Genomic DNA, 25,000 nt, shown 5'->3' on the forward strand with positions numbered 1-25,000 from the left:
TTTCTCTCCCTCCCTCTCTCACTCTCTCTCACACACACACGCACACAGTCTCTCTCTTTCTCCCTCCCTCTCTCACACAGTCTTCTTTCTCTCTCTCCCTCTACCTCCCTCGCTCTCACTCTCTCTCACACACGCACACTCCCTCTCTCTCGCTGTCTCAAACACACACACACACAGTCTTCTCTCACTCTCTCTCACTGTCTCTCCCTCTCTCTCTCGCTCGCTCAGACACAGTCTTCTCTCTCTCTCTCTCTCTCTCACACACACACACACAGTCTTCTCTCTCTCTCTCTCACACACACAGTCTGCTCTCACTCTCGCTCACACACCTGTCATAGCAGTCTCCCTTGCTCCCGATGGGGATGTCGAACTCCACCTGGTCGTACACGTCGTAGGGCTGGGACTTCCGCAGGTCCCACTTAATGCCGGAACCCCTCAGCATCACGCCACTGAGAGAGACAGCCAGAGGGGGACAGAGGGGGACTGAGTTTAAGCAGGTAGCAGCTCCACGCACACAACCTGAGAGCGCTGAAGCTGGTTAATCCTTTACACCACAAGATAGCACAAGAGCACAATTATGATTATCAGAGTGCTCTCAACCAAACATTCCAACGCTGATGTCACAATCACTACCGGCAATTAAAAGCAACAGAGTTCTAGAACACAGGCTTAGAATTTGGGGGGGGGGGAAATTCCAAAAAAAACCTACTCTTCAGAAAAGGGCTAAATGGATCGTGTACAGAGTGGGACACGTGGTACCTGAAGCCGTAGTTCAGGGCGTCCTCAGCCTTCACCACGCCGATATCGACTGTGCGATTTTTCCAGATGCGATTGTTGGTCAACATCTACACACAGTTAAAACAGTGAGGTGGCAGTAAACACGCAAACTCGCACTCACTCGCTCACTCGCTCGCACACTCGCACACTCAGTCTGATCTCACCTCTTCCACCTCATCAACGCGCAGGGAGAAGTTCCTGCACCACTGATAAATGTCATCCATCAGCCCCAAAGGCATGTCCTGCAAAGAGAGTCATCCTCATCATTTACTAAATAACACACTCACATGTGCGCACGCACAGAAACACGCACTCACTCACGTGTGAGGGTTACACAGCACTCTCTCACTGACCCAAAGACCCTTCACAATTCTACAGGAACAGAATGTTATTCCTAATAATTACAATACTACAACCACACAAAAGACAAACATATCTTCCTACACCGTTTACCCCATCCTCTTCCTCACCTGGTGAACTCCCCCAGGACGGACATAGGCAGCGTGCATCCTCGCTCCCGAAACACGCTCGTAGAACTCAAACATCTGCACGAGAGAGAGGAGTTTTATAACACACGCTCACAGAACTCAAACACCTGCACGAGAGAGAGGAGTTTTATAACACACGCTCACAGAACTCAAACACCTGCAGGAGAGAGGAGTTTTATAACACACGCTCATAGAACCCAAACATCTGCAGGAGAGAGAGGAGTTTTATAACACGCGCTCATAGAACTCAAACATCTGCACGAGAGAGAGGAGTTTTATAACACACGCTACAGAACTCAAACATCTGCAGGAGAGAGGAGTTTTATAACACACGCTCACAGAACTCAAACATCTGCAGGAGAGAGAGGAGTTTTATAACACGCGCTCACAGAACTCAAACATCTGCAGGAGAGAGAGGAGTTTTATAACACACGCTCACAGAACCCAAACACCCGAGAAAAAAATGAAAAGAAAGGCAATGCACCACATGGTGGTGACGACCGTTATTACATTTGACAATTATCGTAGCCATATACAACCCAGGCCTACACGCTAATGTGCACACACACACACACGCACAAGCACACACACGCGCGCACAAACAAACACACACACACGCACGCACGCACAAACAAACGCGCACACGCACAAGCACACACACGCGCGCACAAACAAACACACACACGCGCGCACAAACAAACACACACACGCGCGCACAAACAAACACACACACGCACGCACGCACAAACAAACGCGCACACGCACAAGCACACACACGCGCGCCCAAACAAACACACACACACACAAACAAACGCGCACAAGCACACGCACACACACGCGCACACACACACACACACACGCGCACACACACACGTGGCCTCTCTCACCTTCTCTCTCTCCTCGAACATCCAGAAGAAGGGAGTCATGGCCCCGATGTCCAGGGCGTGTGTGGTTATGCCCATGATGTGGTTGAGGATGCGAGTCAGCTCCCCGAACAGCACTGCACAGACACACAGATACACACTAAACACACAGGGGAGGCCAGTGTGGCACAGTGGTTAGGGTGCTGGGCCAGCAGCGCCAAGGTCACAGGTACTTTACCGCATCTAAAAAAAAAGAGCATCTGCTAAATGGAGAAAAAATGTTGCACTTTGTACCAACAACAGAAGCGTTTATATGTGGCCACAGAAAAACAAGACTGCTTGAAAGCTAGCTTGATGATGACACATTCTACACAGTCTTTTTGGTGCAGAAAGTCTTTTACTTGTCCGTTTTTCCAGGGTGAAAAAACTATTTTGGGCAGCCATTTTATTAATTGAGATAATTTTAGTTACATGATGGGGCCAAACTGATGAAAGAAAGAGACCTCAAGTTCTTTCGATGTTCTTCACATGGGAAATTCAGAAAACAGATCCATTAAGCATTAGCCTGTTACAAGCGCAAGCCGCAGCAGAAATCCACACGCGCCCCAAAGCTCTGACCCGTTTTCTCGTACGTGTTTTTCAGACAGGCGTCAGGTTAGTATCCGGGCCGACAGCCTCACCTCTAATCCACTGGGCACGGAGCGGGGCCTGGATGTTCAGGAGCTTCTCCACGGCCAGGGAGTAGGCTTGCTCGTTGCACATCATCGACACGTAATCCAGCCTATCGAAATAAGGCAGCGCCTACGCAAGCACGCAGACGCACGCACAAAGACAAACACTGTAAATTCGTTACCATGGCAGCGTAGATGCAGAACAGTAGTACAGCGGCGGCAGGTGCGAGGCCGTGACGGCGTACCTGCAGGTAGGTCTTGTACTCGATGAGTTTCTCCGTGCCGCGGTGCAGGAGGCCGACGTGCGGGTCACACTTCTTCACCGACTCGCCGCTGAGCTCCATGACCAGCCGCAGGACGCCGTGCGCCGCGGGGTGCTGCGGCCCGAAGTTTATGGTCAGATTGGACACAGCCTTCTCCATCGGCGGGTCCTTATCTGTAGCGAGTGGCATTGTAGAGTGATGAGTTTTCACACTGCCGCAGAGCTAGCGTTTAGCGGTATCACATAATAATGCACATACACACTCTTACAGAACAAGCGCTTAGCGGTAGCGTTCACGAACATACTTGCACACTCATACAGATATAGCGTTTAGCAGTGTCACAGCCATACACACATACACACTCCAGCAGAAGTAGGGTTTAGCAGTAACAGACTCTTGCAAAACAAGCACTTGGCAGTATCACCGAGTGGTGCCCACACATTTCTACAAATTATGCGCTACTCTGTATCAAAAAGTAATACATAAACACACTCCTGTAGAATTAACTTGAAGGAAGGGGACATGCAGACTACCGTTCCATGGTGGGGGGACCCATTTCTCTGTGATCGCGCTGGGGACCATGACCGCTCCCGCGTACTGCTCCGTCCACTCAACATCTGGCTGCCACTGCTTCTGTCTGAAAGAGAGCACGCCGCAACCTGCTTACACACGAGACGCAAGTTTTCAGACCTGGCGACATACAGATTCGATTGTGATAACAATTCTGGACCTCAGATTACGACCGCAAAATGCCATAAATACGCTATCTCCGCATCGACGTTGGCTACACGGAGAACAACTCTCCTTGGAGTGGGGTTTACAAACCTTCTAGCTAACGTCTTATTTAAATAGCAACTAAGTACGACATCTTACTAACGAAGTCATTGATAAGTTAGCTAAAAGGTATCACATTGTGTATCAAAATCTTCAAAACAATGTTGATTTCTTTGCTTGCCATGGTAATCTAGCTAGCTATTTGCGATACTTAGGTTAGCGCTCATAAAAAGAATATAAGTGAACAGCTCTTTTCTTTCACATATTTGCAAGTGTCATCGCTTCAGGGATACCATGCAAATCGCTTACCTATTTTGCAGAACAGTACAACCAGGGGTTATTAAATTATTGTGAAAAATAAGAGCTGAAGGACGTCTCAGTTTGGTAAGCGACCTCAGCACCGTCGCCGCCATCTTGCCTGACGTAAATACCATCCGGGTCCTGTTGAAACAGGAAAGACACGCGCAAACCCTTGTTTTGACCATAGAGTTTAAAACTTGCTCTAGTGTCACGGTATGACATGATATATAGGAACACCAGATATACTTTGATAAAAATGTTTAAATTGTCTCTGGACACATGTAGTAAAGCAAACAACTGCGGTTATATTGCAATCATATAATTCCCAGTTACCTCAGATAGCTATAAAAATGTTTTCCTTAATGGTAATGTTTATAGATCTCGGTTGAAGAATAGATTCCTACAATTTGTCACACCTAATTAAATCATACAAAAAACGTTAGACTATGTTAAACGTAATTTTTTACGCATTTATAGCCTTGCTATGTCTGGCCAACAGTTCATAGTTGACTGGAATCCTGGAATACTCCATTTAAAATAGTTTAAAAAAAAAGAGTTTCAGTTGATTGTTGAAGACCAGTGAATATGAACAGATTCGGTTTCACTGTCAAAAGATAACGGGCAAATCGATGGTCTCTCTGCGATGTCAATGAACCAATCTCACTTTGTCCTTCGAGCTGATGCATGATTTTAATCATGCAGTGACTGCGGTTTTTTACCTGGCACGAGATGTGTTTGGGTTGCGTTAGAGCATGACACGGAGCCAGGAAGCGTGTCAAGTTGACAACCCTGCATTTGAATAGACTTCGTTTTACCCTCTGGTTTTTACCGTGTAGCCTACTTATCTTTTTACAGTGTTTACACGCTGTGGTTTCACAGTGCACCGTTAGTTGTAACACAGAAATTTACCACTAGAGGGAGATATATTCCGTGTCATCAATCAGAGCTGATCGCGAAGGCGTTCGGCGTCGTCGGAAAGCCCCTGAGCTGACCTACAAATGGTCTTTCTTAAGTAATTAAAGGCTGTAAACATTTCCAGCAGGTTTAGGATTGTCAAATGCAAGAACTACAAACCCTATCTTCATAGAAGCTAATCATTAAAATTAACATGACCAATTTCTATTTTTCAATGTATTTGTTTTAAATGAATTAAATTATGATGAGAAAGTTTTACAAGTTACTTTGTTAACAACAAATATGAACACTCCTGGTTTAATAAAACTTATCCCTGTCCAGGTACTCTGAGGTACCACCCTTTCTATTTTCTTTACTTTGTTATTTCACTGATCTGAATGATGAATGATTGATTAGTTGAGGTTTCTTCCGTATAGGCTTTCATGTGTCCATGGACACCTAAGATCAGTTGATGGAAGAGTGGAAGAACAGACAAACCTCACAGTTTATGTCTGTTCTTAACTTTAAGTACAACAAAGCCCTTAATTTATAATACATGTTTTCAGTGCATATTCACTACATAGTATATGTATATTCAAGTTTGTTTCAGTACTTTATAGACAATATTAATACTACTGGTGATCGGTAATTATAATGCTGTGTAGAAGAGGTAGGGAAGACTGATATTCTATTCAACGGAATTTCATTTATTCTGATTTAACCTATTTATTTATTTAAAAGGGACAACACACAGCAATCAACATTTCCCCAATTGCGTCAAATGGTACAGTGCCAGAGTCAGCTCAAGAGATAATTTTCATCTGCAGTTAACCAATCTTGAGAGATGTTAACCAATCTTGCTCTTACTGGAATGTTTGATGACGTAACATCATTCGATAGAAACAGCAGTTGCTGATTGGTTACGCCATTTTAAAAAGTATTGGGATTCTGAATCGTCCTTCTCAGGGCTCACATCTACTTGTGAGCCCCAAACATAGGCTTTAATCCAGGGCACAATGCCCACATCTAGTCTACTAAAACACACTCAGGCTTTAATGCAGTTCATACAACAGTTGATATGAAATAGTCATATTGCCCACCCCAATGTGCAGCCCCCTGAACTGATAAATAGGCCCTATCTGTGTGAATACAAATACAAGTGTACGTTTCAGTCTTCTTCATAAATTCTGCTGAATGAATGTGTACCGATCAGAGTAAATGTGTAAGCCTAAACAATTACCTTTAAATAAATATTTGAAAATGTGAGCAAATATGAATATCATGGGCAAACGTACGACATCTCGGTCAGGACGTCGAGCATATCAGCACACCTTTCTTGTTATGAAAGCAGTGTTTATTTCGGTAATAACGTGAAAAAATAATTACATACAATTTGAAAAAATACTGAATAAAATAAAATAAAATAAAGGAAAAATGAATAACCTTTTTCCTTTTTGTACATTTTTTCTTTAAGAACAGTATACAGTAAGAATAATATTGTTTAAACCCATAAACACACTAAATACAGAGCACAGTTCTATCACTGATATAAAAAAAGAATAGGAGAAATGTAATGGATGGTAAGGACAGACCGGGTCTAATACAGTGGAAGCAAACATTCAGCGACACACACACACACACACACACACACTCGTGCATGCACACGCACAGCCCGTGGAACGCGCACCTTCACTCACGCAAAAAGACTTAAGGGTGAAACCGACATAAATAAAAAAAATACCGTAAATACCGTAAATAACGTACCTCTGCAAAAAACAGACGGACCTGCAGCCTTTTAATGGCCGGCTTTTTTTTCCTTCTTTTTTTTCTGACTCCTGACTGTTTCAGTCAGCGCAGCGCAGGACTCGATTGGCTGATTTTTTAAAATCATGATTTTAAAATAATCTAAAATCATATTCATTTGCTGTTCACACATGAGCCTTTTTTTCTATGAGGTGAAGGCTGAGGTCTATTTTAAGGCCACCCCCTCCTACACCTCTACCCCCCCCCCCCCCCCCCCCCCCCCCCCCCCCCGACGCACACGCAATGCACACATACACGAACGTACACACGTGCACACCCACATGAACGCACGCTCTCGTACACAGACACCCAGAAATATACACAAATATATACGCTCATTACACACATTCATTAAAATATATCTGCACACACACACACACACACTCTCACACAACGACATGTAACCATGACACCCTCCCTAATACACAAACACATACTAGTGCATATAAATGGCTGTTGTATTTTTTTTTCTTCTTCTTCTTGTTATAATATTCAGGCATTTGGCACCCAGAATAAACACACAGGGGGACACACTGAGCCGAGCCGAGCCTAACCGAACCGACCCGATCGGCCGTGTTCCGGAGCAGGACAGTTCCGGAACAGCCGCGCGGGGTCAGCGGAAACGAAACCGCACACCTCGGTGTCTTCTTCCCGTGCATTTTTTTTTTTTTTTTTCCACCGGACTTTCACACCTGTGCGGAAAAAACCCCCTGCTGCTTCCGCCGTGCGTAAAAAAATGCCAAAAAAGAAACGGGCGGGACCCTTGCCTCCTACGGGGCGGGCAGGCCGGCTCTGGCCCTGCCCCCTTATGCCTTATGGCACGCGGACGGGCCAGTCTACACCGTCGCACCCGTCGTTCTTGTACAGGTGTGCCACTCTGCACTCCAGACACAGGTGAAGTCATCCCCGTTTTTTTATTTATTTATTTACTTTTAACTTTCTCCCACATGCCACTCCTACAAACAGCGCGGCCGTGCGATCACAAGATCTAGACTGCATGTGCTCGACCGCATTGGCAGCCTAACACAACTTGGACGGCGTGACTGTGTCACTGGAGCCCCTACCCAGTACGTACCGGCCGCAAATACACAACAAAAACCCGCTCTGCAGCCCCTCCCCCTTGGCATTTAAACGCAGGCACAGTCCTGGCCAATCACAGCAGAGGACACATTTGAATCTCCCTCCAAAGCAGCAAGACCCCGTCCCTGCACGTTCTCTGATTGGTCACTCTCCTCAGAGACGGGGACCTTCTGTTGTTATGGAAACAGCAGCAGATTTTCAGCAAAAGTGTGAAAGGGAGTCAGAGAAACAACCCTAACCCTAAACAAACAAAAATAAAAAACGATATATATGGCACGTGTACATTACTACAGTCATAATCCTCATCAGAGTAATACTAACATAAACGTATTGAATTCAAAATAGGAAGGCATTCATGAACAATAAAAAAATAATGTATGAAATTTTTAAATCGGCAAGAAAAGAAAAAGAAATAAGATTGGATTCCTGTCTCTTTTACAGGAGCTCATATCCATGGGTTCACATGGAGAAAAAAAAAAAGCGTCAGCTCTGGAAGATAAAATCAAGTTTTGTCTGAAAAACTGCAGTGAAAGCAGAGAAGATAAGATGCTACATGGTCAGTCTGAGGAACCTATACGGTCAAGCACACCGTCATACTAACAAACACACCGTCATACTGACAAACACACCGTCATACTGACATACACCATCACACACACCGTCATACTGTCATACACACCGTCATACTGACAGACACCATCACACACACCGTCATACTAACAAACACACCGTCATACTGACAAACACACCGTCATACTGTCACACACACCGTCATACTGTCACACACACTGTCATACTGACAGACACCATCACACACACCGTCATACTGTCACACACACAGTCATACTGACATACACACCGTCACACACATCGTCATACTGTCACACACACAGTCATACTGACATACACACCGTCACACACACCGTCATACTGACAGACACGTCACACACACCGTCATACTGACAGACACCATCACACACACCGTCATACTGTCACACACACAGTCATACTGACATACACACCGTCACACACATCGTCATACTGTCATACACACAGTCATACTGACATACACACCGTCACACACATCGTCATACTGTCACACACACAGTCATACTGACATACACACCGTCACACACACCGTCATACTGACAGACACGTCACACACACCGTCATACTGACAAACACACCGTCATACTGTCACATACACAGTCATACTGTCATACACATCGTCATACTGACAGACACCATCACACACACCGTCATACTGACATACACACTGTCATACTGTCACACACACAGTCATACTGTCACACACATCGTCATACTGACAGACACACCATCACACACCGTCATACTGACAAACACACCGTCACACACACCATCATACTGACATACACACCGTCACACACACAATCATACTGACAAACACACCGTCATACTGACATACACACAGTCATACTGACATGCACACCGTCACACACACTGTCATACCGTCACACACACTGTCATACTGACATACACACTGTCATAATGACATACACACGATAATACTGAGATACACACTGTCATACTGACAAGCACACTGGCATACTGACAAGCACACTGGCATACTGACATGCACACCGTCACACACACTGTCATACCGTCACACACACTGTCATACTGACATACACACTGTCATAATGACATACACACGATAATACTGAGATACACACTGTCATACTGACATACACACTGTCATAATGACATACACACGATAATACTGAGATACACACTGTCATACTGACATACACACCGTCATACTGACATACACACGGTAATACATATGGTCACGTACCTGGATGCCTAAGATCACACATACTGTCATACCATAGTACAGGCATACATATGGTCTTAAAATGTCACACGTGGTGGAATATGTCACACACAGTCCACATGGTCACGCATATGGTCAAATACAGGGTCACCCGATCACACAGTCATGTATGTGGTCTCACGTCCATACATATGTCACACAGTCACAGTCATATGGCCAGACACGGTTGCATACTGCCACATACGGTCAGAAATGATCACGTGGTCACACATAATCACGAACAGAACAACCAGTCACACAGGGTCCTATGGTCACACACAGTATTTATACAGTTATGCATTGTGTTCGTGAGGTTTTTCCTCCTGTCAGTCATCTTTCACCGAGAGCGGCAATGGCCGTCAGCTTTTGTCTCTGCCATGATCACGTGATCAGCTCAAACACAAGCCCCTCCCCCTTTTGGTACATGCCCCTCCCCCTCCCATCTATGCCCCCCTCTTCTCACAAAAAGCTGTATGTAACATACAGTAGCCTGGTCATACATTCCTTTAGCCTTCAAAAAACCAATTATTCATACCTCGGGTTTAAAAAAAAAAAAAAAACAAGCACAGAGCGTTAAAAAAACAAAACAAAAAAAAAAACAAAACAAAGAAAAGCGATGAACACTTCTTCCATCAGGGAGTCTGCTGAGGGCACACGGCCATTAACACCTGTCAGTCACTGACAAGGGGGCGTGGTCTCTGCTTGAAAAAGTAAAGAGCAAGTCCTCCTCTGGAGCGTTCTCTCAAGCCCCGCCCCTCAGCCCAAGTGCATCCTGGGACTTCTCTCCCTCAGTCTGATTCAGATCTACTTCCTTCTTTGAGTCTGAAGTAAATGTCACACATAACTTTGAACCTTTGGTCCACAACTCCTTATAAAAATACTGTAAAAATGCCTCTAAATGTCATTTTTTTTAACCGTTTTACTTATAAACATGAAAAAACCTAATTTCTAGTCTACTGTGCAAGTGAGAGAGACAAGTACGCTAATATTCAGGTTTCTGTACAAATTTTGGGAGTCCCCAACTCACATAGAGAGACCACGGAGTAACTATGGTTAAAACCAGAACACGGCTTCCAAACCCCATGTACCATGTACCATGTAGCGTGTAGAAACAGCTCTTCACACGTGTACACCAAGTGTGATGCAGCATGAAGAAAAATGGTGGCTCGTTCTTGGCACTTTTGTCTTCGGCGGACAATTGTTACACGAGAGTTTTCAACTGGCCTCTTCTGGATGGACTGGGCGTGGTTTGGTTGCTCGGGGGTGTGGCTTGGTTTCCATGCGAGATTCGACTGTGGCAGGTTGCAGGGATTGAGATATGGAGTGTCTATAGTGCTTTCAACTGTATAACTTTTTACATGGGAAGATTATAATTAAAAACATTTATTTATTTTCACTCTTTAAATTTGTCTCTACTGGGTTTATTTACAAAGGAAGTAAAAGAGGAGAGAAAGAAGAAAGAGAAAGGGAGAGAGCGGGGGAAAGAAAGATGGGGAGGAGGAGAGAGGGAACAAGAGAAAGAGGAGGAGGGGCAGAGGAGAGGGAGAGAGGTAGATAGAGGGAGAAGGAGTGATGGAACGAGGGGAAGAATAAGAGCGAGAGAGAGTGAGAGATATGGAGGGAGGGAATAAGAGGGTCAGGGAGAGAAAAAGAGGGTGAGAAGTTTAAAAAGGAAACGTGAAGGAGATGGATGCGTTCTCCCCCAAACTTATTCAATCTTCTCTCTCTGTTATTGATACTGACGTCCTTCTTTAAACTTTCCTGATTGTGACTTTCGCTTTCAGGGTGTGCAGTGTGTGGGTGCGTGTGTGTGCGAGTGTGTGTGTAGATATGCAGTGTGTGAGTGCGTGTGTGTGTAGATATGCAGTGTGTGGGTGTGTGTGTGTGTATGTAGATATGCAGTGTGTGGGTGCGTGTGTGTAGAGATATGCAGTGTGTGTGTGTAGATATGCAGTGTGTGTGTGCGAGTGCTTGTGTGGCATGTGTGTGTACATGTGTGTACAGTGTATGGTGTGTGTGTGTAGTCTATAGCGTGTGTATGCATGTATGTGCGCGTTTGCGTATGCATGTTCTTAAGTGTATGTAGTGCATAGCATATGTAGCGTACAGTGAGTGTACGTGTGTGTATAGTGCACAGTGGATAGGGTGTGTGTGCGTGTGTGTGCATGCGTGTATGTGCGTTTGTGTATGTGTGTGTGTGCGTGTGTGTGCATGAGTGTATGTGTGTGTATGTGCGTGTGTGTGTGTGTGTGTGTGCGCCTCTCACACGTGGGTCTGCATTCCCTGTGTGTGCCTGTGGGTGTGTGCATGTGTGTGCGTGTGTGTGTGTGTGTGTGTGTGTGCCTCTCACACGTGGGTCTGCATTCTCTGTGTGTGCCTGTGGGTGTGTGTGTGCGTATGTGTGTGTGTGTGTGTAGGTGCCTCTCACACGTGGGTCTGCATTCTCTGTGTGTGCCTGTGGGTGTGTATGTGTGTGTATAATGTATAGTGTATAGGGTGTGTGTGTGTGTGTGTGCGTGTGTGTGTGTGTGTGTAGGTGCCTCTCACACGTGGGTCTGCATTCTCTGTGTGTGCCTGTGGGTGTGTATGTGTGTGTATAATGTATAGTGTATAGGGTGTGTGTGTGTGTGTGCGTGTGTGTGTGTGTAGGTGCCTCTCACACGTGGGTCTGCATTCTCTGTGTGTGCCTGTGGGTGTGTATGTGTGTGTATAATGTATAGTGTATAGGGTGTGTGTGTGTGTGTGTGCGTGTGTGTGTGTGTGTAGGTGCCTCTCACACGTGGGTCTGCATTCTCTGTGTGTGCCTGTGGGTGTGTATGTGTGTGTATAATGTATAGTGTATAGGGTGTGTGTGTGTGTGTGTGTGTGTGTGTGTAGGTGCCTCTCACACGTGGGTCTGCATTCTCTGTGTGTGCCTGTGGGTGTGTATGTGTGTGTATAATGTATAGTGTATAGGGTGTGTGTGTGTGTGTGTGTGTGTGTAGGTGCCTCTCACACGTGGGTCTGCATTCTCTGTGTGTGCCTGTGGGTGTGTATGTGTGTGTATAATGTATAGTGTATAGGGTGTGTGTGTGTGTTTGTGTGTGTGTAGGTGCCTCTCACACGTGGGCCTGCATTCTCTGTGTGTGCCTGTGGGTGTGTATGTGTGTGTATAATGTATAGTGTATAGGGTGTGTGTGTGTGTTTGTGTGTGTGTGTGTGTGTGTGTGTGTGTGTAGGTGCCTCTCACACGTGGGTCTGCATTCTCTGTGTGTGCCTGTGGGTGTGTATGTGTGTGTATAATGTATAGTGTATAGGGTGTGTGTGTGTGTGTAGGTGCCTCTCACACGTGGGTCTGCATTCTCTGTGTGTGCCTGTGGGTGTAGTCGGTGGGCGGTGAGGTGTAGGAGAAGCGGGCGGAGGTCCCGTACTTCCCCAGCACAGTCTCTGACCCCGCCCCGGCCCCGTACATTTCGTAGGACGGGCCGCCCTCCATGGGCGGGGCGAAGCCCAGGCGGTAGGGGTAGTGCGTGGGGCCGTAGCTGTCGTAGGCCAGCTGGGCGGAGGAATCCAGCAGGCCGCAGTCCCCCGGGAACTCGGCGGTCTGAGCGGCGGGGTTGGGCGGGGCCTGCTGGGGCTGCCCCGCCCGCGTGAAGGTGTTGAACTGGGCGTAGCTGCTGTGCGACAGCCGGGACGGGGGGCGGGGGTCGAAGCAGCCCCCCCTCGCCCCGCCTCCGGCTCCGCCCCCGGCGGCCGCCGCGCTCGCTCCCACCCCGGCCCCGCCCCCTGCCCCGCCCGCGGTGCCCGCGGGGTTGGTCGTTCGGTAGTCCGGGTAGAGCATCGAGCGGGAGGAGGGCCGGGCGTCTTCGTGGGTGGTGGCGCGGACATTGTAGTAGCCGTTAGTGGGGTCCTGCGCAAAGACCAATCACAGACCGTCACAGTTATACACGTAAAAATAAGAAATGCATGTGGGCTGTGTGCAAGGTGAATCTGAGTGTACAGCGTGTGTATTCTGTGTGTAAAGTGTGAGTAGAGCATGCTGTGTGTATAGTGTGAGTAGAGCTTGCTCATGCTGTGTTAACGTGTGAGTACAGCATGCTGTGTGTAAAGTGTGAGTAGAGCCTGCTCATTCTGTGTGTAAAGTGTGAGTAGAGCATGCTGTGTGTAAAGTGTGAGTAGAGCAGGCTTGTGTGTAGTGTGAGTAGAGCTTGCGCATTCTGTGTGTAAAGTGTGAGTAGAGCTTGCTCATTCTGTGTGTAAAGTGTGAGTAAGGCATGCTCATGTGTGTGTAAAGTGTGAGTACAGCATGCTCTTGTGTGTGTAAAGTGTGAGTAGAGCATGCTGTGTGTAAAGTGTGAGTAGAGCATGCTTGTGTGTGTAAAGTGTGAGTAGAGCATGCTTGTGTGTGTAAAGTGTGAGTAGAGCATGCTCATGTGTGTAAAGTGTGAGTAGAGCATGCTGTGTGTAAAGTGTGAGTAGAGCATGTTTCTATGTGTAAAGTGTGAGTAGAGCATGCTTGTGTGTGTAAAGTGTGAGTAGAGCATGCTCATGTGTGTAAAGTGTGAGTAGAGCATGCTGTGTGTAAAGTGTGAGTAGAGCATGTTTGTATGTGTAAAGTGTGAGTAGAGCATGCTCATGTGTGTAAAGTGTGAGTAGAGCATGCTGTGTGTAAAGTGTGAGTAGAGCATGTTTGTATGTGTAAAGTGTGAGTAGAGCATGCTCATGTGTGTAAAGTGTGAGTAGAGCATGCTGTGTGTAAACTGTGAGTAGAGCATGCTGTGTGTAAAGTGTGAGTAAGGCTGGAGTAGCTGACCTTGAGGTCGTACTCCTCGCGCGTGTCCAGTGTGTCGCTGCGGAGATCCTGCTTGAGCTCCATGTCGTCCTTGAAGGGCTGAGTGGAAGGAGAGAGGGAAACAGAGGGCAAAAACTAAACCATCAAACGACAACAACACACACACAGACATACACACACACACACACACACACATACACACCAGCACATTCACGCGCGCCCACCCACACACACACACGCACAAACGCACACACGGAGAGGGGGAGACATGGAGGGGCAAAGGAATGAAGGAAGAAAGGAAGGAAGGAAGGAAAGAGAGAGGAAGAGAGACAGAAATCAATTGATATCAGCTCTTCATTTCTGTCTCCAAGAAAAGAGTTATTGTAATGAAAAGCTTTCAGGCTTAAGCAAGAAGAAAAGCACTCGTTAGAAACAGGATGGATATTTCAGCAGAGGGGTTTCCCGGTTAGGCTCAGGGGACGGGGTTAGACGGGTTATTTCAGCCGCCGGTACTCAGGTGCCTCAAGTCATCAAGACCTCGTCGCCTTGTTGGACACTCACAGAATACATGGCCTTGACCATGCGCGTCGCCGTGGAGACGGTGGAGGCGTCGTCCTCCAGGTTGTGCGTCTCCTTGTTGACCGTCTCCACCTTGATGTCCGGCTTCCCCAGGGTCACCCCCCGTCGACCTGGAAACGCATTACATTACATTACATTACATTACATTACAGGCATTTAGCAGACGCTCTTATCCAGAGCGACTTACACATTACATTACATTACAGGCATTTAGCAGACGCTCTTATCCAGAGCGACTTACACATTACATTACAGGCATTTAGCAGACGCTCTTATCCAGAGCGACTTACACATTACATTACATTACAGGCATTTAGCAGACGCTCTTATCCAGAGCGACTTTACACAACTTTTTACACAGCATTTTTTACATTGTATCCATTTATACAGCTGGATATATACTGAAGCAATTCTGGTTAAGTACCTTGCTCAAGGGTACAACGGCAGTGTCCTTACCCGGGAATCGAACCTGCGACCTTTCGGTTACAAGCCCAGTTCCTTACCCACGTGTCCAGCGCATGCATGTGCGTAGCAATGAACCATGTACCGCGAGCTCCATAACGTTTGGGACAAAGACATGTGCTTTTTGTTTTTTTTTAAATCTTGATTTGGCTCTGTGCTCCACAATTTTACATTAACAATCATGCAATTCACGTGTGATTGAAGTGCAGATTCTCAGCCTTTGTGAAAGGGTATTTGTTTACAGAATGAAGACTCGATACTGAAAGCTCTCTTATCCCTGCACTCAGAAAGCAGTTGAACACACGACTAATCACAAACACCTGTGAAGCCATTTGACCAAAACATCGTGGTGCCCTGAAATGGGGAGGGCACGTTAACCACATGCGAATAGTTTGATTACAAATTCAGAAATTCTGGAGTACGAAGCCAAATCAAGAAAAAATATTATAAATCTTTGTCCCAAACATTACGGAGCTTACTATGCTTTGTGTGTGTGTGTGTACCAAATCAAATTTTAATTTCCGGAATTAAAAGCCATATAAAGACTTAGTAAAGCAATGCATTGTGGGTGACCTAGCAGTACAATTGCAATTAATATATCAGTGTATATTACCATGTACGCCATAGCATAGCAACAGAGTCACGGTCGCTGCTCTATGAAGAACAGTGGCGTGCAGTGTGAGGACAATTCATTCTTTTGGAATGACCGTTTTTGGGGGGATTGTGCAATTTCCCACACGGGTGACTCATGGTTCTTCCACAGCTCAGCTCAGTGGTGACAGTCCAGGAAATTGTGCTTGCTCAAGAAGTCAGTTCAAGAAGTCACCCAATCACACTTTTAACAGTCAGGTCACCCCAGTATCCGATCACACTCTTCACAGTCAGTTCAGCCCAGAATAAGATCACACTTTTAACAGTCAGTTCATCAGACAACACTCTTAACAGTCAAGTTTATCCCTCCCAGTATCAGATCACACTACTAATCCAAGTCTTGTTCTATATGTTTCTCCTAAACATTCAATCGCTCCAAAAAGCAGGCAGGTTGTGTCTGGGTGTTTCCCAGCAACATGTTACTGTTATTAATCATCTATTACTCACTACGCTGGTTGGACTACTGGACTCAAATGCAAGAGTGATATACATGTCTGAGGTTAAATGTTTTCGTCTTGTGGCCTAGTAGTTAAAACATCAAATTCTCTGTTGTGTTATCTATGTAGCTAGCCATCAATTTGTGGACTTCACTATAGCTCTAGCTAGTACAAAGTAGGCCTACTATAGCTAGCTTGTCAGGTCAAAGAGCTGGCAGTGAGCCATTCTAGCTATTTAACCTTACTGAACTTAGCTAATGTTTGCTGACAAGATTTTTTCACAGTGCAGTGTACAGTATACAGTGTGTATAGTGTACAGTGTGAATAACGTATAGTGTATAGTGTGCAGTATATAGTGTGAATAGTGTACAGTGTATAGTATAGTGTATAGTGTAAACAGTGTACCGTAGTGTGTACAGTGCATGTAGTGTATAGTGTGAATAGTGTATTGTGTACTGTATATTATAGTGTACAGTGTGTATAGTGTGAATAGTGTATTATGTACTGTATATTATAGTGCACAGTGTGTATAGTGTATAGTGTGAATAACGTATAGTGTATAGTGTGTAGTATATAGTGTGAATAGTGTACAGTGTATAGTATAGTGTATGGTGTGAACAGTGTACCGTATAGTGTGTACAGTGCATGTAGTGTATAGTGTGAATAGTGTATTGTGTACTGTATATTATAGCGTACAGTGTGTATACTATAATATACTTACTGCCTTTGCGTTGGCGGTACAGGAAGAGTGCCAGAGCCAGCAGACAGAGCAGCAGGAGGATGGAGGAGCCCACAGTGCTGCCCGCGATAATCCCCACCGGCACAATCTCTGCAACACAGACACATACATAATCCCCACTGACATAAACTCCGCAGCACAGACACATACATAATCCCCATCGACTCAATCTCTGCAGCACAGACACATACATAATCCCCATTGACACAATCTCTGCAGCACAGACACATACATAATCCCCACTGACACAAACTCTGCAGCACAGACACAAACACAATCCACACTGACACAATCCCTGCAGCACAGACAAATACATACTCCCCACTGACACAATATCTGCAACACAGACATACATAATCCCCACTGACACAATCTCTGCAGCACAGACACATACATAATCCCCACTGACACAATATCTGCAACACAGACACATACATAATCCCCAATGACACAATCTCTGCAGCACAGACACATACATAATCCCCACTGACACAAACTCTGCAGCACAGACACAAACACAATCCACACTGACACAATCCCTGCAGCACAGACAAATACATACTCCCCACTGACACAATATCTGCAACACAGACACACACATAATCCCCACTGACACAATCTCTGTAGCACAGACACTTAAAAAGCTTGACACCCTCACATTCTGAAACAGGTAAAAACAGAAGGGGTAGATTACATTACATTACAGACATTTAGCAGACGCTCTTATCCAGAGCGATTTACACAACATAGGTGTACATTACTGTTTGGGTGAGGTAGATATGGGTTGGGATGGGCCAGAGGTGGAGTTTGGACAGGGTAGGGGAGTAGGTACAGGGTAGGGGTGGAGGGGTATAGGGGTGGGATAGGGTTGCAGTGGTGTAGGGGTATCGGTACGAGATAGGGGTGTAGGGGTGTAGGTACAGGATAGGGGTGTAGGGGTGAAGGGGTGTAGGTACAGGATAGGGGTGTAGGGGTGTAGGTACGGGATAGGGGTGTAGGGGTATAGGTACGGGATAGGGGTGTAGGGGTATAGGTACGGGATGGGGTGGAGGGGTGTAGGTACAGGATAGGGGTGTAGGGATATAGGTAGGGAATAGGGATGTGGGGGTGTAGGTACAGGATAGGGGTGTAGGGGTATAGGTAGGGAATAGGGTTGGAGGGGTCTAGGGGTATAGGTATGGGATAGGGGTGTAGGGGTGAAGGGGTGTAGGTACAGGATAGGGGTGTAGGGGTATAGGTACGGGATAGGGGCGTAAGGGTGTAGGGGTATAGGTATGGGATAGGGGTGGAGGGGTGTAGGTACGGGATAGGGGTGTAGGGGTATAGGTACAGGATAGGGGTGTAGGGGTGTAGGGGTGTAGGTACAGGATAGGGGTGTAGGGGTGTAGGTACGGGATAGGGATGTGGGGGTGTAGGTACAGGATAGGGGTGTAGGGGTATAGGTAGGGAATAGGGTTGGAGGGGTCTAGGGGTATAGGTATGGGATAGGGGTGTAGGGGTGAAGGGGTGTAGGTACAGGATAGGGGTGTAGGGGTATAGGTACGGGATAGGGGCGTAAGGGTGTAGGGGTATAGGTATGGGATAGGGGTGGAGGGGTGTAGGTACGGGATAGGGGTGTAGGGGTATAGGTACAGGATAGGGGTGTAGGGGTGTAGGGGTATAGGTACGGGATAGGGGCGTAGGGGTGTAGGTACGGGATAGGGGTGGAGGGGTGTAGGGGTATAGGTACGGGATAGGGGCGTAGGGGTGTAGGTACGGGATAGGGGTGTAGGGGTATAATTACAGGATAGGGGTGTAGGGGTGTAGGGGTATAGGTACGGGATAGGGGCGTAGGGATATAGGTACAGGATAGGGGTGTAGGGGTGTAGGGGTATAGGTACGGGATAGGGGTGTAGGGGTATAGGTACGGGATAGGGGTGTAGGGGTATAGGTACGGGATAGGGGCGTAGGGGTGTAGGTACGGGATAGGGGTGGAGGGGTGTGGGGGTGTAGGTACGGGATCGGGGCGTAAGGGTGTAGGGGAGGGGCGGAGGCGTACCGGTCTCCTCCAGGGTGATGATCATGGTTCCGGGCCCGAAGGCGTTCCAGGCGGTGCAGTTGTAGGGCGAGTGGAAGTCGGACTCCATCACGTTGTTGATGGTGAGGGTGGAGAGCACGGCTCCTCCCTGCGAGTGCGGCTTGCTCTGCTCCACCGTGTACCTCTCCAGCAGCGTGCCCTTCTCCTTCTCCCACACGTTCTCCTTCCACGCCCACACCTGCAGCACAGGTGCATACATACACAGGTTACACACACACACACACACACACACCAGCAGCGTACCCTTCTCCCACACGTTCTCCTTCCACGCCCACACACACACACACACACACACACACACACAGGTTTACACACACACACCTACTACACAGCACACATAACTAAAGCCGCACTGCGGTCTGTGTGGAATCTCAGTGACTGTTTCTGAAATGTGGATGTACAGGGCACAGACCCGGTACAGCCCCAGAACAGACCCAGGACAGACTCGGGAAAGCCCCAGGAATGACCCAGGACAGACTTGGGACAGACCCAGGACAGGCCCGCGACGGACCCAGGACAGGCTCATGACAGACCCAGGACAGGCACAGGACAGACCCAGGACAGGCTCGTGATAGACCCAGGGCAGGCCCGGGACAGACCCAGGACAGGCCCGTGACAGACCCAGGACAGGTGGTATCACAGAGGGGGTGACTGGAGGAGGTTTCTTCACCCTCTGCCTCTCTCGCCCCCCCTTTATGCTCCCTCTCCCTCTCCCTCTCTCCCTCTCAGTGTTGGGACAGGAGTACAAGAATAACGAAACTCCAGCAGGATTCCGCGCTTGAAAAACCCACCGAGGCGGCGGTATTATTAAATATGGAATATGAACGCATTAAAGATGCATAGACCCACATGTTGTGCTAATGTACCTTTTAACCTAAAAAAAAAAAAAAAAAAAAAGATTATGAATACGGGGAGCGGGGGAAAACAAAAGATCCCACTTCCCTTTCACGAGGTCTCCGCCCCGCCGCGCTCCATATTTCATAAACGCCCCCCTTTTGCCCCGGCGCGGGGCCCTAGCCCGCGCGGTCGCGCCGCGTTAGCGTCACGGGGGCCGCGGCCCGGGGGCTAAGCGCTGCCGCTAGCAGCCGCGCGCACAGATCTCCCCGCTCGCGCCGCAGCACCGCTACCGATGCCGCTACGCGCGGCCCGGCGCGGCCCGGTCCTTCCTGTCAATCACTCCAGTCCTCCCGGCTTTTACCCACTCCGTACGAAGCTCAGACCCTCTCTCTCTCACTCTCTCTCTCTCCCTACTCCCTAAGGTTCAGGGTGCAGTGGACTGCTAGTGTGGTGCAGTAGAGTGATTGTGTGTAGGGTTCAGGGTGTATTAGAGTGTGAGTGCGTAGAGTTTAGGGTACATTAAACAGGTAGTGTGTAGGGTTTAGGGTGCATTAGAGTGTGAGTGTGTAGGGTTTAGGGTGCAGTAGAGTGTGAGTGTGTAGGGTTTAGGGAGCATTAGAGTGTGAGTGCGTAGGGTTTAGGATACATTAGAGTGTGAGTGTGTAGGGTTTAGGGTACATTAAACTGGTAGTGTGTAGGGTTTAGGGTGCAGTATACTTTTACTGTGTAGGGTTTAGGGTGCAGTAGAGTGATAGTGTGTAGGGTTTAGGGTGCAGTAGAGTGGTAGTGTGTAGGGTTTAGGGTGCAGTAGAATGATAGTGTTTAGGGTTATGGTGTAGTAGAGATTAGGGTGCAGTAGACTGGTAGTGTGTAGGGTTTAGGGTGCAGTAAAGTGATAGTGTGTAGGGTTTAGGGTGCAGTATATGGGTAGTGTGTAGGGTTTAGGGTGCAGTAGAGTGGGAATGTGTATGGTTAAGGTGCAGTAGGGTTTAGGGTCCAGTAGACTGGTAGTGTGTAGGGTTTAGGGTGTAGTACAGTGATAGTTTGTAGGGTTCAGGGTGCAGTAAAGTGATAATGTGTAGGGTTTAGGGTGCCGTATATGGGTAGTGTGTAGGGTGCAGTAGAATGACAGTGTAGGGGACACTCACGATCTTGTCCGGGGGAGGGGTGCTGGCGATGTAGCACTTGACCTCCCCTCTCTCCCCTCTGACGGCGTACTGGACCGAATCGCTGGAGATAATCGGCGGACCTGCCAAGAGAAACACGCTCAGCATTAACGATGAACACCTTCCTGCCCGGACCGGCCAATCACAGCCCAGAGCTAGCTGCAGAGCTGCAGAGAGCCACTGCTCCTTCCCCTGTGACTGAGGAGCACACTGGAGCAGGCACTCACACTGACCAGATGGGGGCGCTGTTGTGCATTAAGGCTCATACACATGCTCAGCATTAACGATGAACACCTTCCTGCCCGGATTGGCCAATCACAGCCCAGAGCTAGCTGCAGAACCGCAGACAGCCACTGTTCCTTCCCCTGTGACTGAGGAGTACACTGGTGCAGGTGCTCGACTGACCAGAGGGGGGCGGTGTTGCGCACCAAGGCCTCGTACACAGACACACTAAATAAGTTCCAAAAAAACAGTTTTGGCTCCTTAAAACCGTCAAATCCACACTACCAGGAAACGTCTTAGAAGACGTTTTCATTCGAAACCCTGCAAAGGTAGGATCAAACACTTTTCAAAAACCCTTAACTGGTTTGAACAATAAATGTGTACAGGATCGGTTTTCAAAACCTGTACCTGTAGAATCATTTCACAGTTAAAACATTTTTATTAATTTTATCATTAATTATCACATTATATTGCTATATCAGGGGTGGGCAATTTCGGTTCTGGAGGGCCGGTGTGTGTGTGCAGGATCTTGTTTCCACCGGTTACCCTGGCTAAATGAGCTAACTGGCCGTATACCCCAACACTGGCTCACTCAGTAGATTATATCACAGTAAAACATTTCATATAGGGACACAAAAAACAGCCTTTTGGCTGTTATCCACGCGCTGATCGCGAAATGTAGCTAAAATGCCAGATGGCGTAAATTTTAGTGCTAATTATGCAGTTAAAGCCAGAGGTTGGCATGAAAAGCTAAAACGGATACAGCCCTCGTTGCCCACTGCCGCTCAATGTTGTGCTGTCGTGGATCGCCTTCTGACGTTTCCAAAAACCACAGAACGCATTCGAGTAAATGTGTACGGACAGGGTCAAGGTAGAGAAAACCAACTCCGCTAAAACCTTTTCCAAAACGTTTCAGAACTAAAACCGCGAGTGTGCACAAGGCCTAAGACGAGGACAACACAGCTTTTACATCATCATCACCGGCATTTACCAGACACTCTTCTTCAGAGTGACTCTTTTTATTTTCAGTTGGTTTTTTTTTTACATTCTTACATGGTATCAATTTTATCCAGTTGGGATGGATACTGAAGCTCAAGGGTACAACTCTTTGATTACGAGGCCAGTTCCCTAACCGCTATACTACACTGCCACCCCTGATTATATCTGAGTATCACCGGCTAACTATAACACTCCCTGTATAACACCATGGGTTAGTATAACAATGGTACTGGAATACACTAAAATGGCTGAAGCAATACTATGGTGATAGAGATTAGGGTAGGAGGTTGTCTTACTGACCGTTCACGGTGAGCGTGACCTCCGTTTCCCCGACGCCGATGCGTGGGACGATGGCTTTGCACACGTACTGACCGGCGTCCGCCTGGCTCACCGACTTCAGGTAGAGCTGATTATTATTACTGAGTACCTGCCCAGGTGAGACGCACGCAACAGGTAAGACACACAGGTGAGATACACACGCACAGGTGAGACACACACAGGTGACACATACAGGTGACACACACACACACACACAAATGAGACACACACACACAGGTGAGTCACACACACAGGTGACACACACAAAGATAAGACACACACAGGTAAGAAACACACAGGTGAGACACCACATACAGGTGACACAGACACAAAGATAAGACACACATAAAGGTAATACACACAGATGAGACACACACAGGTGAGACATACACAGGTGACACACACACACACACACAGGTAAGACACATACATGTGAGACACACTCAAGTGAATCACACACACAGGTGACACACACACACACAGGTAAGACACACAGGTGAGTCATACACACAGGTGAGACACACTCAGGTGAATCACACACAGGTGAGACACACTCAAGTGAATCACACACAGGTGAGACACACACACACACACACAGGTAAGACACACAGGTGAGTCATACACACAGGTGAGACACACTCAAGTGAATCACACACAGGTGACACACACAGGTGAGACACACACACACAGGTAAGAGACACAGGTGAGTCATACACACAAATGAGACACACACAGGTGACACAGACACAAATGAGACACACACACACACAGGTAAGACACATACAGGTGAGACACACACACACACAGGTGACACACACACAGACAGCTAGGTGGTGCTCACCATGTTAGAGCCCTTTTTGGTCCAGGTCAGGGTGAGGGGGGGGTTACCAGCCCACTTGCAGTTGAGTGTGACGTCAGAATCGATGTCTACAGTGAGGGGGCGGGGCTCCACCACTAGGACTGGACCAACTGCAGGGGAGGGGGGGCGGTTAACAGAGATTTTTTCATTTACTTGACAATGCAATACACATAGACATGTTATTTGACAGCACATAAACATGTTCACCATCTACATCTTCAGTTCTCTGAGCTCACTCTCAAGCACATCTCTGCAAGCTAAACACCACTCACCAACTGCCTCATGACAGACAGACAGACAGACAGACAGAGTGAGAAAGAGAGAGAAAGTGAGAGCGAGCGAGGTAGACAGAGAGAGGGAGAGAGAGACAGACAGACAGACAGACAGAGTGAGAAAGAGTGAGCGAGGGAGACAGAGAGAGGGAGAGAGAGACAGACAGACAGACAGACAGACTCACAGTGCACATCCACCAGGATGCTGACGTTGGTGCTGCCCACGGCGTTGAACACCTGGCAGGAGACGGGCTCCGTGAAGAAGGAGTGATCCGCCGTCGTCATGAAGACGCTCTCCCTCGCCCCCTCCAGCAGCACGCCCCCCTTCGCCCACCTGCGAGAGACGAGAAACGCGCTCGTCAGCACTGAGAGAAAAAAAAAAATAAACTTCCTGTTTCACGCAGACGACCTGGATCCGCCGTCACCCACAAACAGCCGGGCAACTGCCAAAACCTGGCTCTGGTGGACAGACGCTGTCAGACCTGGGCCCCGTACAATGCAGTACAATACAAAGTGCAGCAGAGACAACAGTGCAACTAGCGCTGGGATATGTGGGTAGATGTATGGTGCATATATAAAAGGAGCTTGTGCTGGTGTTAGGAAATGCATTTTCCAGGCCATACTTTGAGTGTGGCACACAGTTCTGGGCACCTACACTACAAGAAAAATACAGAAGCTCTTGAAAAGTACAAAGAGGAGTAACTAAATTAGTTCCTGGCTTGAAGTTATCAGGAAAGACTAAAGATACTTATTTTCCTCAAGTCTAGTAAAAGGGCACAAAAAAGGATCTGATTGAGGATTTTAAATTTATCTAAGTGCATAACAGACCAACTTGGGTTATGT

At 47.4% G+C, this 25,000-nt stretch overlaps 2 protein-coding genes across 5 annotated transcripts in view; both read right to left on the reverse strand.

Annotated features, from left to right (window-relative positions):
• ndufs2 (NADH:ubiquinone oxidoreductase core subunit S2) overlaps positions 1–4,277 on the reverse strand; it is a 6,929-nt gene extending 2,652 nt beyond the window's left edge. Inside the window, exons 1-9 of the mRNA XM_035430306.1 lie at positions 4,146–4,277; positions 3,596–3,699; positions 3,045–3,235; positions 2,809–2,929; positions 2,153–2,265; positions 1,248–1,322; positions 942–1,019; positions 760–845; positions 330–449 (exon numbers count right to left, since the gene is read on the reverse strand). Of these exons, the coding sequence (XP_035286197.1) occupies positions 330–449; positions 760–845; positions 942–1,019; positions 1,248–1,322; positions 2,153–2,265; positions 2,809–2,929; positions 3,045–3,235; positions 3,596–3,699; positions 4,146–4,270 (1,013 nt within the window). The 5' untranslated portion in view covers positions 4,271–4,277. The remainder of the gene's footprint in view (positions 1–329; positions 450–759; positions 846–941; positions 1,020–1,247; positions 1,323–2,152; positions 2,266–2,808; positions 2,930–3,044; positions 3,236–3,595; positions 3,700–4,145) is intronic.
• An 8,654-nt stretch (positions 4,278–12,931) lies between these two features.
• Positions 12,932–25,000, reverse strand: part of LOC118234015 (kin of IRRE-like protein 1) — a 46,195-nt gene continuing 34,126 nt past the window's right edge. The window contains exons 7-16 of one of the 4 annotated variants that reach the window (XM_035430269.1): positions 24,343–24,491; positions 23,868–23,995; positions 23,009–23,135; positions 21,470–21,570; positions 19,446–19,662; positions 17,390–17,497; positions 15,101–15,228; positions 14,561–14,674; positions 13,082–13,657; positions 12,932–12,976 (exon numbers count right to left, since the gene is read on the reverse strand). In XM_035430269.1, the coding sequence (XP_035286160.1) occupies positions 13,091–13,657; positions 14,561–14,674; positions 15,101–15,228; positions 17,390–17,497; positions 19,446–19,662; positions 21,470–21,570; positions 23,009–23,135; positions 23,868–23,995; positions 24,343–24,491 (1,639 nt within the window). In that variant the 3' untranslated portion in view covers positions 12,932–12,976; positions 13,082–13,090. Of the gene's footprint in view, positions 12,977–13,036; positions 13,658–14,560; positions 14,675–15,100; positions 15,229–17,389; positions 17,498–19,445; positions 19,663–19,727; positions 19,762–21,469; positions 21,571–23,008; positions 23,136–23,867; positions 23,996–24,342; positions 24,492–25,000 lie in introns of those variants that run through there. The other 3 variants (XM_035430270.1, XM_035430272.1, XM_035430268.1) reach the window with 3 other exon arrangements.

This window comes from Anguilla anguilla, chromosome 8, assembly GCF_013347855.1.
Source record: "Anguilla anguilla isolate fAngAng1 chromosome 8, fAngAng1.pri, whole genome shotgun sequence".
Taxonomy (NCBI): domain Eukaryota; kingdom Metazoa; phylum Chordata; class Actinopteri; order Anguilliformes; family Anguillidae; genus Anguilla; species Anguilla anguilla.